This window comes from Euleptes europaea, chromosome 5 (genome assembly GCF_029931775.1).
Source record: "Euleptes europaea isolate rEulEur1 chromosome 5, rEulEur1.hap1, whole genome shotgun sequence".
NCBI lineage: Eukaryota > Metazoa > Chordata > Lepidosauria > Squamata > Sphaerodactylidae > Euleptes > Euleptes europaea.
The window spans coordinates 58,230,375-58,247,377 of NC_079316.1; the positions used below are offsets into that span (position 1 = coordinate 58,230,375).

The window sequence follows — 17,003 nt, forward strand, 5'->3', positions numbered from 1 at the left end:
ACATATTAAAAGTCATTTTGGAAACACTGGCAACATCTCATGTTAGGCATTTCTGGATTGGACCAATAAAAAGAAAGGTTGTTTTGTTTTTAATGAGAATGTAACGCTTGGCTTATTTCCATGCATTCAGCATACCTTGTGGTCAGAAACTAGTGCTTAAATAGGATGTATAATTACTTTGTTGCACTAATTAAATTTTCAACTTGGCATTCATGCTAAACTGTGTTATGCACACCCATTTGCTAACACACACCATAAATAAAAGTGAGATAAGTTTTAGTTTATTAATTATTTACACCTGAAACGCAATTTATTAAATTTGATTTTATTAGCAGGGATTCCCTAAGAGGCTATCCAGTGGATTTTTCAGTGTCTGGACAGGACCAGCTTCTTAAATCTTGGATCAGCAGCGTTTTACTCCCCCCATACAAAGATGCTTGCCAATCTAATTACAGTGCTATCCTAAATGCACTGATTTCAATTGACTTAGATGGATGTAAGTCTGTTTAGGAATGCACTGCTAAGTACTAATTATGTCTGTCCCTTTGATGGGCCTAATCAAAGTAAACCAGGCCTATTTAACAGCCCTGCCCCCTGCACAAGATGGGAAAAAAAGGAACTTATCTAAATCAATTCAAAAAGAACCCCCACAATTACTGTTTGTCTTTGAGGTGAACAGCTAAGCCCACACTTTTTTATGAATTGAAGGGCAAGCCAATTTTAGCCAGTGAACAGTTGGCTCCAGAGTGCAAGAGGGCTATTTATAGCCTGCCATTGCTCTGCTCTAATTGGTTAACTACCTGTTCAGCAATTGTGCTGGCCAATCACATTGTTTATTTAACCTTGATCCATTAGTATGCTTTGTAGAATACTTTGTGCTCCAAGGAAATACATAGACCAGAAATTTTGGTTCAGTTATAAATCCCAGCTGGAAGGGTTTAAAGGTCAGTAGTGTTATTTTAAGATGGCTCAGTGAATATTTTTTCAGTATTTCATTATCTTTTATGTTTCTAGGAATATCCCAAGGAATGATGCTTGGGTGCCAGGCTTTCTGGTCTGGCGCCCCCTCCCAAAACAATATAGGTATGTGCTGATTTCCACACTGATCCTGCTAGTCCAACCTCCAATGGCAAACTAGAATGGATCAGCTAGATTATTGCTAGCACAATCTCAATTAGTGATTGCCTCACACCACTTTTTGGCAAACCAGCTGGCAGCCACCTGGACACAGTTTCAGTCAACTCCATTTTATTCAACCCTACATCACTATGAAAGGCTAACTGGCCATAACACACTAGGGAGAAAGAGAGATGTTTTCCCCTACAGTTCTTTCACTGAAAGTATAAATATCTAACATGTTTTTCCCTGTCACTAGAGAGTAAAAAATGGTATCTGTTCAGCACTTGATAATGACTTAGTAATTCAATTCTTGCAAAGACTGGCTTTGGGGATCCATCTACTTTTAGCCTCAATAATCTAACAAATTCATTATCATGTATCTAAGAGAAGCTAAACCTACTTCCCTACTTTCTCAAGAACCTCTTGTTTAAAACGTGTAACAATTTATTTCAAAATGCTGAATACCAGAACCTTTGTCTGGGCTTTAAAAGCTCGAAGTATAATGTACTACAAGTATGAAAAGTGAACTTCATCAATAGAAATATGTACTAATTTTTCTTCTCTAAGTAGTCTAGAACTTCTCTTGAATATCAATCTGATGGCCATCAAGATTTGGTAAGGTAAAAAAAAAAAAAGGATGTGTCACCACTCCAATTATGGAATTCACAAAGGGACATTCATTTATTCACCATATCATGAGAAGTTATTCATCTTTCCCATTCATCTCAACTCAAGTCAGTGGAGAAATAGCACTGCTCCCATATGAAAGAGATATCCAGTTCTGGTAAGCAAACCTTCAGGGATTCAGAAGCACCTAGTGTGTCCTTGTGCATGCTGAAACATATTTTCCATCTCCCACCATGACTTCCTCTGTCCACTACTACACTAATTATAGTCAGTATTTTCCACTTTCCCCAAAAACCTAATCAGAAAAGTTGGTTTTTATGTGCCAAATTTCTCTACCTTTTAAGGAGAATCAAACTGGCTTACAATCTCCTTCCTTTCCTCGCCCCACAACAGACACCTTGTGTGGTAGGTGTGGCTGAGAGAGTTCAGAGAGAACTATGACTAGCCCAAGGTCAACCAGCAGGCTTCATGTGGAAGATTGGGGAAACCAACCCGATTCACCAGATTAGAGTCTGCCGCTCAAGTGGAAGAGTGGGGAATCAAGCCCGGTTCTCCAAATCCAAAATAGTCAAACCCGGTCCACAGCTCTTAACCACTACACCACAAAGGACAGAGTATGTGATGCCTTTGGTTGTATTCATATGTTGTTTTATCATGGAAAATGAAGGAATATTTATTGAATTCAGGGTTTTTGCACTGTGGGGATATATATACATATATATTACCAGTCTGTGGGCTTTGGCTTTCAAATACTACAAGTTTATCAGAAATTGGTAAATGCTTCAAATGCAAATGGCTTGTAGTTATAGGATATGGATCCTAATAACAAAAAGAGCAACGGAGTTTTTAGCAAGAAGTCTTCACTACATACAGTGCAATAAGTTTGGCATCCCAGTGGACAGCAGAATGCCAAATGGAGCATATGCTTCTCTGGTCACATCAGGAGGCAAAGATGTTACACAAACATTATTGGCTTCCTCACACAAGATGCCGGAGGCCTGGACTGCTGCCTTGGTTCATTTAGGAATAAAGTCCCCTTCAGTTGTGCTGGGAGCAGCATCTTTTAATTACAGAGAATTCAAACATTTTGTTTTTCATGCAGTCTGGCACCTCAAAGTGCCATTCACTCTGCTACATATGGCAGTGGCCCATATATCCAAAATTCCTCAGAGGCAATAGCCTCTTTAAGGGTATCAGGACTAGAACATCATCTCTTACCCTGAGGCACTAACCTTGACCCAGACTTCCTTCTAAAACCAAAATCCATTTGACAATAAAAATGTTTCATTAACTCCCAGTTCCTCAGAGCTCCAGAGAAAAGGCCAGCAAGCACATGTTTACTCTATGGATAAGCTAAGAATTTTATCTCTTTTTAATTATTTTTTCTTGAGCTGTTCCAATCTTCTGCCATGGCTTCTGTGTCATATCAAACAGATGATTTTCCCAGATGAGATGCTGTAGTGTCACTTTGATTGGCAAGTTCTACATCAGCCTCCAGCAGATGCCCATAGGGATGAAAGGTCAGAAATGCTGATAAATGGTAATTTTTAAGCATGCTAGACTCCACATAATCTCAATTGGCAACTTCCACCTAAAGATATATATCAAGCTCAGTCGATCATATGTGATCAAATGCTTAAAGACGGGTTTTAACTGTGCATTCCTGAAGGGGGGAAGCTCCTTATTCCCCCCCCCCATATTTATAGCCTGCCCTCAATTCCTAGACAGGCTGGGCTCAGAGCAGTAACACAGTCTGTAATTGATGGGACCCTGCACCAGCGTAGGTGCCTGGGAATTCCTGGAAGGAAAAGCCTATGCTGGCGGGGGGCGGGGGTTCCAAGGGGTGGAGCTGATATCAATCACCTTCCAAACCCATTTCACCCCAGGAACAACCCCTCGAACTGCGATGTTGCTACGCCACCTTTTTTGGTGGCATAGCCACACTTTGCACTATGGGGGCATTTTTGGGTTTTTTTACTTTAAAATGCTTTTTCCGTTCCTTTCAGCGACCAGGAAGCCTCTGAGGAGGCAGTGTGGCTACGCCACTCCCAGCTGTTGTGGATCTACCCCCCCCTTCAGGAATGGGCTGTAAGTCTTTGATGTGGATTTATTCCTCTTGCCATCAAGTTTGAAAATAAGAATGCAAAAAAAAAAAAAGAGAGAGAGAGAGTTGAAAATCAATTATCTTTCCATTTTCAAACCTTTTCATTGCCTGGAGGTGATTCTTAGGTCCAAACTACATGATAGATTTTGCCACTAGTTAGGTTCCCAAGCATGCCAGGGCCTGATTTGGATCAGGACTGCAGCACTGAAGGATGAGGGGATTCAGCCTTCCCTCCACACCATTTTCCTTACTCAAAATAGCCCTGGAGTAGTTAATTGCCTACTTGGCTGTTGACGCATGCACTGAATACTTTGAACTGAAGTGACTCATAGTGAAATATATCATCTCCTTTGAATCGCAATCTGCAAGGGTGACCATGGAAATGACTGTTTGTCAGACTCACATGATCTGGTTCACTCATAATGGCAGCCCCATTTTATCACCTGCAAAGTGCATTTTGGTAAGATTTACACTGGCTGCCTATCTGTTTTTGGGTATAATTCAAATTATTGGTTCATAATGTTAAGGCCAAAAAAGGCTTGGAGTTGGGGTATTTGATGGACTACCTCCACCTGCATTGTGCAGCCCACCAGTCAAGCCCTGTTCTGTGTGCCCTTGCCTGCAGAGGTAAAGAAGGCAGCAACCACAGACAAAACTTTTCCAATAGTGATACTTTTTCTTTGGAATCTCTTACCTGCCTAATTTTCCTTTAGGTGCCAGAGCAAAAAATGTATCTTTTTATTTAAGCTTTTAATTAAAGGGTTTTATCATTTTGAGCTGTTTTGTTGTTTGCTTCTGGCCTGAGGACCATTTTATCAATATAATTTAAGGTGTTCAACGTTTGTTTTATGCTGTTTTATACCCTAGATGGTTTTTAATTAATTGCCTTTGATGGCCTTGTTTTATTGTTTTAGATGTAAGCCATCTTGAGCAGGTCTCTGGAAATATAGTGTATAAATTTCCTTAATACATTTTGTGAACAAGACATAGGATTTCTCTAGGCATCACAGCAGATGCTTTCTCAATGCTACCAGGGAAAGTAATCCTACAAATTATAGGGGTGCGGATTTCAATGAGGATAGTAGCTATGGTAGCAGTGCAGTGTTGGGTTTACAATGTCATTCTACCCTTAGGATTAATTTGAAAGCATATGGAACAGAATTCTGTTCAATATAGTTACTAGGGCTGCCAGGTACCCCCCTGGCAACTGGGGGGGGGCTACTGGCAGCATACTGAGACCTAGGCCTCTGTTGCTGGTGACACATTGATGGCACTTCTGGCATGCACTGGAAAAGATACCATCACATTGCCGGCAACATGGGGACACTTTTTACCATAAAATTTTTGCCCAGATACCAGAGTGTCCATACCCCATTGTTGACATGAGGACGTCACATCTGTGTTGGAACATGAGACTGCACATGGCAAGCAGATGTAAAAGATCTATGTGACAGCCAGGTGATTGGTGGTGTCACATGACAGCTCGATGACTGAGCAGAAAAACTGGCTTGTACTGGACTGAGCTAGATAGTCCTGGAAGACAAGGCAGCCAACAGTTGATTGGCTGAGAGACTATGCCAGATATGTATATAGGTGTGTTATATATGTATTGGGTTGTGGGTTGTGGAGAGTTGATGACCAAGCGGAGCATTCTGTCACTGTGAATAAAAGAGCACTTTTGTACTACGTGCTGAGTCTGTACTTACTCGCCTATAGAGCTGCAACGCTTTCTAACATACGCCATCAGGGTTATGGGCCCAGAACAGCTCAACTGCGCTACATCCTGGAGGTTCTGAGCAGAGGTACTATCTGTGGAACAAGGGCTGTAGTGAGCAGAAGGCGAGTGGATGTCTGAGGTTGAGTCAGACGGAGCAGAGGAGGTGCCCAGCAGGTCTGTCAGCAGCAGTGCGTCCGAGGCGGAGGAGGAGAGCGACACGGAGCAGGAGCAGCAGGGAGCGGGAGAAATTATGGCTCAAGCTGCAATGTCCTTGCTTGTGGAGAAGCTCACTTCTACCAACTACAATGTGTGGGCGTTACGTATGCAACACTACCTTAAAAGACAGGCACTGTGGATTTATGTCTCCAACCCCCCGGATCCTGAGACGCCGCAGGACGTGGTGAAAGATGAGAAGGCACTGGCAAGCATAGTGCTGAGCGTGGCTGACGACCAGCTTGTCCATGTGACGGGAGCTTTGAAAGCGAAAGCAGCCTGGAACTCATTATCTCAGGTCTACGTACAAAAAACAGCTGGCTCTTTGATAGCCATAACGAGGCGTATGTACAGAACTTTTCTTTTGCCGTCAGTTCCTGTGAGAAACCATATAAATGAACTGACTGAATGTTTCCAAATGCTGGAGCAGAGGGGGAAGTCTCTACAGGAGGATGATAAAGTTTATATACTCCTGAGCTCTCTGTCTGAGCAGTATAATATGTTAATTACTGCTCTGGAGTCGGTTGAAATTGATAAGCTGACTCTACAATATGTTGTTGGAAGAATTTTGGACCATGAAAAGAGATTGCTTGCAACAAATCCTGAGAAGCCTGCCAAGCCGGAGGGAAACCTGCCAAGCCGGGAGACGCGGAGGTTTGCCGGCGGAGAGAGGAATGCGGAGCAGAGAAAGCCGGGTGATTTACAGCAGCACGTGGCTCTGAAGGTCAGACGTTGCTACATCTGCAAGGCAACAAATCACTTAAAGCGCGACTGCCCAGAAGCAAGGAAAAAAAGCCGAAGGGACCAGTCGTCACGTGAGTTTGTGAGCGGTCAGAAGGCATCATTGGTGCTGACTGAGCACAGTGACACAGCCGGTGTCTGGATTTTAGACTCTGGTGCGTCACAGACCATTTGCCGGCATCAGGAACTTTTAAAAGACGCACGGGACTCAAGTTTGCCGCATGTAAGCCTCGCTGATGGAAGGAATTCTGAGGTGACACGTGAGGGGAGTGTGTGGTTCCCAGCTTTGAACTATACATTTAAAAAGGTGCTATGTGTCCCTGAACTAGAGAACAATTTGCTAAGTGTAAGTGCCCTTGACAGGGCTGGATATACTGTAACATTTACAGACAAGGCTTGTAAGATATCCAAAGGTGGGAAAGTGCTTCTTACAGGAAAAATGTGTAATAATGTATATGTGGTAGAAAATAGGCATGTGGAGGCAAAAATGATAACTAATAAGAGCCCCCATGACAATTGCATACATCTGCTACATAGAAGGTTGGCTCATGCAAATTATGAGACCATAAAGAAAACGCTAGCCTTACTGGGGAAGGAAAAAGTTAAAGAGTGTGGGAACTACCTGGATTGTGAGGTATGCAAAAGTTCCAAATCTAAGGCTTACCCAGTGGCTAAGCATAGTGAGAGACTCTCAGACACTGCACTAAAGGTAGTGCATGCAGATGTCATAGGCCCCTACAGGGAGAGTCACTCAGGTAACCGTTACGCGTTGATTCTGGTGGATGATTGCACCAGATTCACATGGGTGTATCCTTTGAAAAAGAAGTCACAGGTGTTTGAAACATTTAAGTATTGGGCCAAAAGAGTGCAGAAACAACTTAAATGTACCTTGGATTCTCTCCAAACAGATTTTGGGGGAGAATTCATGTCAAATGAGTTTAAGAAATGGTTGCAGGTGCAAGGTGTGAGGCACAGGGTTGCCAACGTGGCGGTGCCAGCAGAAAATGGTGTTGCTGAGCGACATGGGGGAATGCTACAAACAAAAATGTATTCCATGTTGCAGGATGCAGGGTTGCCAATGACATACTGGGCAGAAGCAATAAAGGCCGCCTCCTATGTTTCCAACAGGATCTGGACCAGGTCCATACAAGACATACCTTATAGAGTTTTGTACCAGAGGGATCCTAGTTTAGGTTACCTCAGAGTGTTTGGTACAAAAGCCTGGGTTGATGTGCCAATATCCAAGAGAAGGAAAGGAGGAGCGAGAGCTAAAAAACTAACCTTCCTTGGGTATCAGTCTGGCATGAAATCATACAGGTTTGCTGATGAGCATAATTCTCTCAGCTACAGCAGAGCTGCGAATTTTTGTGAGGGAAGTAACTGGGCCAGAATTCATGGACAGGAGGAGCCAAAGGAAATTGGGCTACCATTGACAGATCTCTCACAGGATGCAGATGGGGTGAAGCAGGAGGGATCTCCTCAGAGGGCTTCATCACCAAGGGCTGAAGAGGGGAGGCAGATTCCTAGGGTGTCAAGTAGGAGCACTAAAGGAATTCCCCCGGAGAGGTATGGTTTTGAAACTACTGATGTTAATCATGTACAGGTCAAAGAACCAAAGAGTTTTCAGGAGGTAATGGCTTTGGAAAGCAGGGAAAAGGAGGCCTGGCTAGAAGCCATGCAAACTGAGTTTGATTCCCTGAAAGAGAATAAGGTATTCTCTATAACAAAACTGCCAGCTCAGAGAAAAGCCATAGGGTGCAGATGGCTTTACAAGGTCAAACAGTGTCCAGAAGGGAAGATACTTCGTAAGGCCAGGCTTGTGGCTAAGGGTTATTCCCAAGTTGAAGGGCAAGACTTTGATGAATTATTTGCTCCCACTGTGAAGGCTGATACTATAAGAGCTGCATTGTGTAAAGCTGTCAGAGATAGCATGTTAGTGCACCATTTTGACTTCACCACTGCATATCTGAATGCAACAAAAGTGAGGAAATATATATGGAGCAGATCCCTGGGTTTGAATGCAAGGGTAAACAGGGAGTACTAAAATTGCATAAGGCTCTGTATGGATTAAAGCAGAGTGCACGTGCATGGTCCCAATGCATTAGTGAAGCATTGGCAAATCTTGGGTTTAAGCAAGGTGTTGCTGATCCTTGTATGTTTACCAAATGTGTAAAGGGCTCTGACTGTGTTGTATTTTTATATGTTGATGATCTTTGTTTGTTGTGTCATACAAAAGAACAACTAAACTGGTTTAAGGAGGCAACTGGAAAACTGTTTAAAATGAAGCATCTTGGTGACATTCAAAATTATCTGGGGGTAGAAATTACCAGGAACCCAGAAGGATATTTTGAATTGTGCCAGGAGAAAAAGATTGAACAGCTCCTAGAAAAATTTAAAATGACAGAGGCAAAAAGCACTGAGACTCCCATGACAACAGGGTATGTGAAAGAGGTGGATGATAAGGTATTCCATGATAAAAATCAATACCAATCGTTGGTGGGTTCATTGTTATATCTGTCATGTTGGACAAGACCAGACATTTGTATGGCAGTACATTTGCTTTGCCAGAAATGTGCATGCCCATACATGAAAGACTGGAATGCAGCAAAAAGGGTGCTGCGATACTTGAAAGGCTCAGCTTCAGCCAGGTTGTGTTTAAAGGCTGATGCAGAGGAAACAATCACAGTGTATAGTGACTCCAGTTGGGGAGATAGAGAAGAAGGAAAGTCTACCACTGGGTATGTGCTATATCTACATGGGGCACTGGTTATGTGGAAGTCTTTAAAACAGACTCATGTAGCTACCAGCACATGTGAGGCAGAATATTCTGCATTAAGCGACAGTGAGATTCAGCTGGAATGGCTGTGTCAACTGGCTAAAGACCTAAATCTTGAATGTGAAATGCCTGTAAGTGTTTACTGTGATAATACTGCAGCACAGCAATTGACTGGGTATCAAGGTATAAGAACAAGAAGTAAACACATCACAATAAGATACCAAAATGTCAGGGAAGCGGTCAACAATGGTTTAATGGTTCTGAAACATTGTGCTTCAAATGTAAATATTGCTGACGTTTTCACCAAGTGTTTGCCTACAGAAAAGTTTGAACTGTATAGAAGCAAATTGGGGCTTGCAATGTCAGTCTAGGAGGAGTGTTGGAACATGAGACTGCACATGGCAAGCAGATGTAAAAGATCTATGTGACAGCCAGGTGATTGGTGGTGTCACATGACAGCTCGATGACTGAGCAGAAAAACTGGCTTGTACTGGACTGAGCTAGATAGTCCTGGAAGACAAGGCAGCCAACAGTTGATTGGCTGAGAGACTATGCCAGATATGTATATAGGTGTGTTATATATGTATTGGGTTGTGGGTTGTGGAGAGTTGATGACCAAGCGGAGCATTCTGTCACTGTGAATAAAAGAGCACTTTTGTACTACGTGCTGAGTCTTCTGTACTTACTCGCCTATAGAGCTGCAACGCTTTCTAACATACGCCATCAATCTGGTGAGCTCAGGCGACAGAGGCCTGACAGAGGTGAGCTCAGCTGACAGCTGCTGGTAAGTTCCCCTGCTGGCTGACTGAATGGGTCCAAGGGGAGGGAACCCAAAGCAGGGGATCCCCCCGACCCCAGTGGGGCTCTGGGAACCCTAATAGTTACCATGACTTTAGAATGTCTAGCTTTAGGAAGCAGGATCATATCACGCTGCCTCCCTGTCCATCCACTAATTGCATTTTCACTTTTGTATGTTACTTCTCTGGATTCACTATTTCCTTGCACTGACCATGTGCTCATTTGCTTTCTTGTCCATCTCCCTGTCTTCCCACATTTACAAACTGTTCTTCTACTTTACTCCCTGACAAGGATGATGATATTTAGAGTTTGTCATTTTTATAGTATGGTGCCATCTGGACCACAAACTGTCTCCCTTCCCTGAATCTCTAAGCAAATGATTTCTTTTCTTGCTTATGTAATCTGGCCTTATGGTGACTTTTCCCTTTCTCCCAATGACTGAACTGCCCCATAATTATCTCTGGGATAATGTGTTAACCAAAGTTTCCTCTCAAGTTAAAATATAAACAGGGATCTGAATTTCAGATAAAGAAATTTCAGACCAGATTTAGCTATCAAACTTCCCCCTCCCACATCCCCCCCTGAGACTGTTATGGTTATAGAAAAGAAACAAATTTTCATGGAACAATCCTAGACATTAAATGGAGTCTGCAGAGAGGAGCACGGTGTGAAATACCCTGAAGAATCGCTGCTTCTTTCTTTTTTGTTTTTGATTAAATCATCTAGATAGATATTGCACCAGTGACATGATGATGCCTGAAAGTTATTGCAGTGATGATTAGATCATCACAGTGATCTAAAACATGGGAAATACTCTGCTTTTAACTTATCATTCTAATGTGATCCTATAGGACTGGCTTCTGACAAAGTACCTTTGGTGTTCACATCAAATGGCTGCAGACTTTTACATTGCTCCTGCTAGTAGGTGTTGCTCTCACATCAAGCTATTTGCATGCCATGGCTTACCACTTGGACTGGGACTTTCTTTCCATGCCATGTCACGGCTTACAAAAATAGTGTAAGGTGGCCTCCATCTGGTAGCCATTCCATGTGTGCTAGTCAATTGATAGGGTTGCCAGGTCTTTCCTCTTCACCGGCAGGAGTAGGGTTGCCAACCTCCAAGTGGTAGCTGGAGATCTCCTGCTATTACAACTAATCTCCAGCCGATATAGATCATTTCACCTGAAGAAAATGGCCACTTTGGCAATTGGACTCTATGGCATTGAAGTCCCTCCCCTCCCCAAACCCAGCCGCTCCTCCTCAGGCTTTGCCCCAAAAACCTCCCACCGGAGGTGAAGAGGGACCTGGCAACCCCAGGCGGGAGATTTTTGGGGGAGGCGGTGGTGCACACACGCGACCTCACATGACATGCTCATGTCACTTCCAGGTTTAGTCCCAGAAGCGCTGCATCGTGAAGGACCCTTTTCCCACCCAAACCCCCGTTTGGGGGGTTTGAGTGGTAAAGGGCCCCTTTGTGATGCGGCACTTCCGGGGCTAAACATGAAAGTGACATAAGCACATCACACGCGCGACCAGTGGTCCAAGCAGGCTGCTGGATTGGCAAGCAATTGCCCACCGGTTCCAGCAACCCTATCAATTGAGGAGACAAATAGTTAGACTATGTTTGTATTCCTACCAGTCCATAATGGGCTGGTGCTCCTGCTTTAAAATTTAGCTGCAGCAGAACATAACAACATCATTACTTTTTAAACAGGGACATTGTGGCTCCCTGCAGTCGTGCAGACTACAATACCTGACTGTGCAATTACACCCACTTGCGCCAAACACAAATACCAGTTGGACACAGGGCACAGTGCTGGCTATGTAGGCCAGATGCGCTGCACTGGAGTTCATCCAGTACAGATCTAATACATGAATTTGTGCCAGTGCAGACGTGCCCTTAAGCAGCGCTGATCAGAGACAGTGTCTTGCCAACTGAAACAAAGACGGAGGCCTAAATTAGTATGCATTTATGCATGCATTTATTGATACTGCTTTGCTATCTCAAGGATGCCAAAAGTAGGGAACAATAATAAACAAAATGAAAACACTTATAAAATAATGAAAGCACACAATGAAAATGAATAATTACCAAAAAAAAAAGTACAATCAGCAGTTCTCCAAAAAGTATATGCCAACTTCTTGCTTTCCAGAAAGCTTAGTGGAAGAAAATGTTTTAGCCATATATCTATTCTAAAGCCATAAAAGATTATACCATCTCGATGGAGTACTGTTTTTTAACAGCAGAATCATATCTTCCCTAGGAAGCTCACTATAGGAATATGGTTTCCATGAGAGCAGAAAGGTCCCTCTGCCCACTCTGTGAGTTCTTTAATCCTCTGCTGTTCTGTGTATGCCTGCACATTCTATTGCTATCTCTTTCCCAGGTGCAGCATCACTGTTCCTTCCAAATGACTTATAGCTGCAGGTGGAAGGATGAAAAGAGAAGGGATAGATAAGCCCTTAAAAAAAATCCTGCTTTTATGTTAATGACTCGCTTCTAATGAAACACAGGACATGAGAACACAGAATGTCTATCACCTACAGGCAGCCAAATTGTTTCTAAATGCGATGCTCTAAAGTTTTGTAGGAGACATCAGCAGACTATTTTTCCACCCTGTAGATTCCTTGGGGAGATATAGGGAAACAGCTAAAAGTAGTGGGGGAAAGACATTTAGAAGAGTATCTTATATGGGGGGAAACAGCAGGAATATAACTATAGTCTCCCCAGTAATGGTATTTGCAGATTTCTCTACAGCAGCTCAAAGATGTGCATGCATTTATAAGTCAAAAAGTGCCTGTGAAATAATTAATTGAGGGCAATGGCTGGGTCAAATGGCAGTTAAACTATACAGCTTGATATTCTGGAAATATTACTTTTATCTTGTCAGCCATCCCAAGTAGTTCTTTTAAAAGTACACAGAGCTGTTTGGAAGACACCTCTTCTTTGATCTTAAATAATGCATGAGTGTCCCAGGGTAGAAGGAATTTGGTTTCAGTAATTTAGATGTACTTTGGAAAGACTTGCATTTTTATAAAGGAATTGCTGAAGATGGCTTCAAGTCATAGAGTGAGAAGGCTTCTAAATTCACAAATATAATGTGAACATAAGAAAGGCCCTGCTGGATCAGACCAAGGCCCATCAAGTCCAGCAGTCTGTTCACACAGTGGCCAACCAGGTGCCTCTAGGAAGCCACAAACAAGATGACTGCAGCAGCACCATCCTGCCTGTGTTCCACTGCACCCAATATAATAGGCATGCTCCTCTGATACTAGAGAGAATAGGTATGCAGCATGACTAGTATCCATTCTAACTAATAGCCATGAATACCCCTTTCCTCCATAAATATGTCCACTCCCCTCTTAAAGCCCTCCAAGCTGGCAGCCTGGGGCAGGGAGTTCCACAATTTAACTATGATTTGTGTGAAAAAATACTTCCTTTTATCTGTTTTGAATCTCTCACCCTCCAGCTTCACCCTCCAGTTCTAGTATTATGGGAGAGGGAGAAAAAATTCTCCCTGTCCACTCTCTCCAAACCATGCATAATTTTATAGACCTCTATCATGTCTCCCCTTAGCCGCCTTCTTTCCAAGCTAAACAGCCCTAAGCGTCTTAACCGCTCCCCATAGGACAGTTGCTCTAGTCCCCTAATCATTTTGGTTGCTCTTTTCTGCACCTTCTCAAGCTCTGTAATATCCTTTTTTAGGTGTGGTGACCAGAACTGTACACAGTATTCCATGTGACCAGAACTGTACACAGTATTCCATGTGGAGTAGAAGAGAAGGAGAAATGTCTCTTCTAAGCTGGTACCAGTCATCCAGTCATTTCCAAAACACTTAATTTACATAATATTGCAGTATTAGTTTACAGATGTTTTGATTGAATTTGAGAACAAAGTCAGAATTTAGCACAAATAAAGAACTCATTAGGGACAGATCATGACTTGGGTCTCTGCTGGTGAAAGGCATTTCTGTCAGAAGAATTAGATTTCTTCAGCTTTCCCTACCATTATGGTTCCAAATGATCTTCAAAATGCTTCTCCTGGAAGGCAGGGGGACCCCACACGAACATCATGCTGTGGGCAAGAGATCTGCAGTGGCTGGGAGAGCCCGCTTGGTGTCATGGTTAAGAGTGGCAGACTCTAATTTGGAGAATCAGGTTTGATTCCCTACTCCCATACATGAGTGGCGGAATCTAATCTGGTGAACTGGGTTGGTTTCCCCACTCCTACACATGAAGCCTTCTGGGTGACCTTGGGCTAGTCACAGTTCTCTCCAAACTCTCTCAGAACAACCTACCTCACAAGGTGTCTGTTGTGGGGTGGGGAAGGGAAGTCGATTGTAAGCTGCTTTGAGACTCCTTAAAGCTGAAGAAAAAGCAGGGTATAAAAACCAACTCTTCTTCTTCAAGAATTCTTCTGTAAGCAGAAAATTTCCATGGGATCCAACCCCCTATGTATGCTGCCATGGCCAAACAGGAGGCTGATGATGTTAATAATAAAAATATTTATTCAGTAGTTCGGTTACATTAAGTAGAGTGAGATTTACTTCCAAGTAAGGAAGAATAGAGCTGTAAATTGGATAGGAGAAGAAAGATTCTAATGTGAAGAACCACAAATATATACAATTAATTATGGAGATACCTAGCATTCAGAACATTTTGATAACATAGTACAAGAATTTATAATCCATGAATCAATCATATAACAGCACTGCTTATTCTCAGAAACACAACCCATTCTTTAGAAACACTGATGAGGTGGTTGACTGTGAAGTATGCTATACTAAATTGCTTAACTCTTACCAGTAGAATCTGTTTGGTGTTACATTTTCCTGGAGAAGTAGCCATCTTCTTCCAAACTCAACTGAACTGTACAACTAAAGAAAAACATCAAAGAAAAAAGAAAATATTTTAATCTTCTCCCAACAACTTTTGCGTTTAATTTGTGAAGACTTTTATAGCATGTCAAAACTCATTAAATGCGATAAAATAACCATTCAAGGGTTGCTTCTGTGAACCACCCTCCCTTCAAAATCTGACAAGGGATCCATTAAACCAGAATATTATGTAAAGTGCAGGAGACATACACGTTTGTTGAACAGCTATTAGCAGTATTGCCAAAGTCCATAATATCTTGATTGGAATATGTATCTCAAATCTGGATATTAATTGAAATCAAAGATTTCTAGCTTCCCACTCCCTTCCACCCATTCATTTATCTAGCTGGTACTGTGGGAGCTGCTTTTGTGGTGGCATAGGAAGGGAGGTCTCTTTCCCTCCCCAGCACTTGGAATGCTGCTATGTCAATGTTCCAGACAATAACAGTGTGTGTGGGGGGAGAGTAAAAGAGACAGACACTTCCTGCCACCATCGCTGAAGCATCAGGTAAGGAGATTTCAAGGGACCTGGGGGTTCATGGGGACTGGATTTTGGGGCTCGTGGGGTATGGCAATGGTGAGCAAATTTAGAGGGGGAAGGGGACATTTCAAAGCATTCTCAAATATTCCTCATAATTGCTGTCCCTTTTTCAGATCAAGTCGAAGGGGATTCTCCCATCACTCTTCTGGGCTTGAACTCTTTACTTGCAGTTCTCTGATCCCCTAATTGTTGTTTTGCATCTAATACAGCCGTACTAAGACATCATTGCATGAAATTAGCTGATACCAACAGATTCATTGACACTGTAGGTTTCCAACAGGATTAAGATGTAGCAGCTGAAAAATTCAAACAGAAGGAGTGGGTGTGGGTGTGTCCAGCCCCTCTCTTCTCCTGCTTCTGTTCTGTCCTACCACCCTTGTTTTAGTCCTTTATTCCACTCATCCCCAATCTCTCCTGTTCTCCCACTTCCATCCTCTTCAACATATGGTGCTCCTGTCACCAAATTTCATGGCAGAAGAGGGATCTAAACCTTGGTCTACCCACTCCTAATCGAACACATTATCCACAGCACCCTCCTGGCTGTGCTTATCCTGTCGATCTCCCTCCAAACTATCTGTTCCAAGCATTTTAATGAGCTCTTGATCAAGAGACCATGTTGTTGCAGTGACTGATGTCACTTCCTACTGATTTCATGGCTGTGACATCTGGGAAGAACAGTATTGAATATTTGATAGTCATATTGAAAGTGGTGGAAAGCCAGATAGTGTGACGCAGGCGCAAGTAGGGATCAATCTTACTGCAGTGATTCCCAAACCTGTGAATTTTTATCAGACACTTGACAGTGTTGTCAGCAGTGTAGCACAACAACCATGTCAGTTCCATTGATGCAAAGCCTCAAAACCAGTCTCAAGCAAAAGTGACAGAAACTATCTGCTGGAAAGGAATACCTAAACTTCTCAAAGTCTTCATCAGATGGCCTGGAAACGAAGGATGCTGCAAAAAGGGTTTCCTGAATTTGACACATAAACAAAAGAGGCTGAGGATTTTGCCCACCTTTTGCACTTCTGTTTGGATCTCACTGGTGGCAATAGGATTGGAATGAGATTTCAGTTTTCTTGCTTTTCATTTCTAGGTTTGTGTAACAATAGAATCTGTTGCAATTGGGGAATAAAGGAGTGGAGGAGGCTAATTAATTACCATTTGGGACCTGTTATAGAAAATATTCTCAGTGAGGAGGGAGAGAGGACAAGAAGGAAAGAGGATAAAGAAAGCCTGCCTAATTTCCCCACCCACTTGGAATGTCAGTCCCATCTCCAACACTAGGGGACATTCATACAGTGCTGAAATGTGCAAATAGGGCTACCTTTCAATGTACATAAACTTGAATACAAGGTTGTAATTCTATATTTAACCTAGGGTCTCAGCAGTGTGCTTGGAGACTATGCCCAAGGGATTTGAAGAAATTGCTCACGTGGTTCCTTCCAGCATGAGAAGAAGGCCAGACATACTGGTTGAGTAGGGAGATAGGG

At 42.7% G+C, this 17,003-nt stretch overlaps 1 protein-coding gene across 1 annotated transcript in view; it reads right to left on the minus strand.

Annotated features, from left to right (window-relative positions):
- The window catches only part of LOC130477365 (VPS10 domain-containing receptor SorCS1), a 496,720-nt gene that overhangs the window by 169,593 nt on the left and 310,124 nt on the right, over nt 1-17,003 (minus strand). The window contains exon 5 of the mRNA XM_056849300.1: nt 14,899-14,972. Coding sequence (XP_056705278.1) covers nt 14,899-14,972 — 74 coding nt within the window. The remainder of the gene's footprint in view (nt 1-14,898; nt 14,973-17,003) is intronic.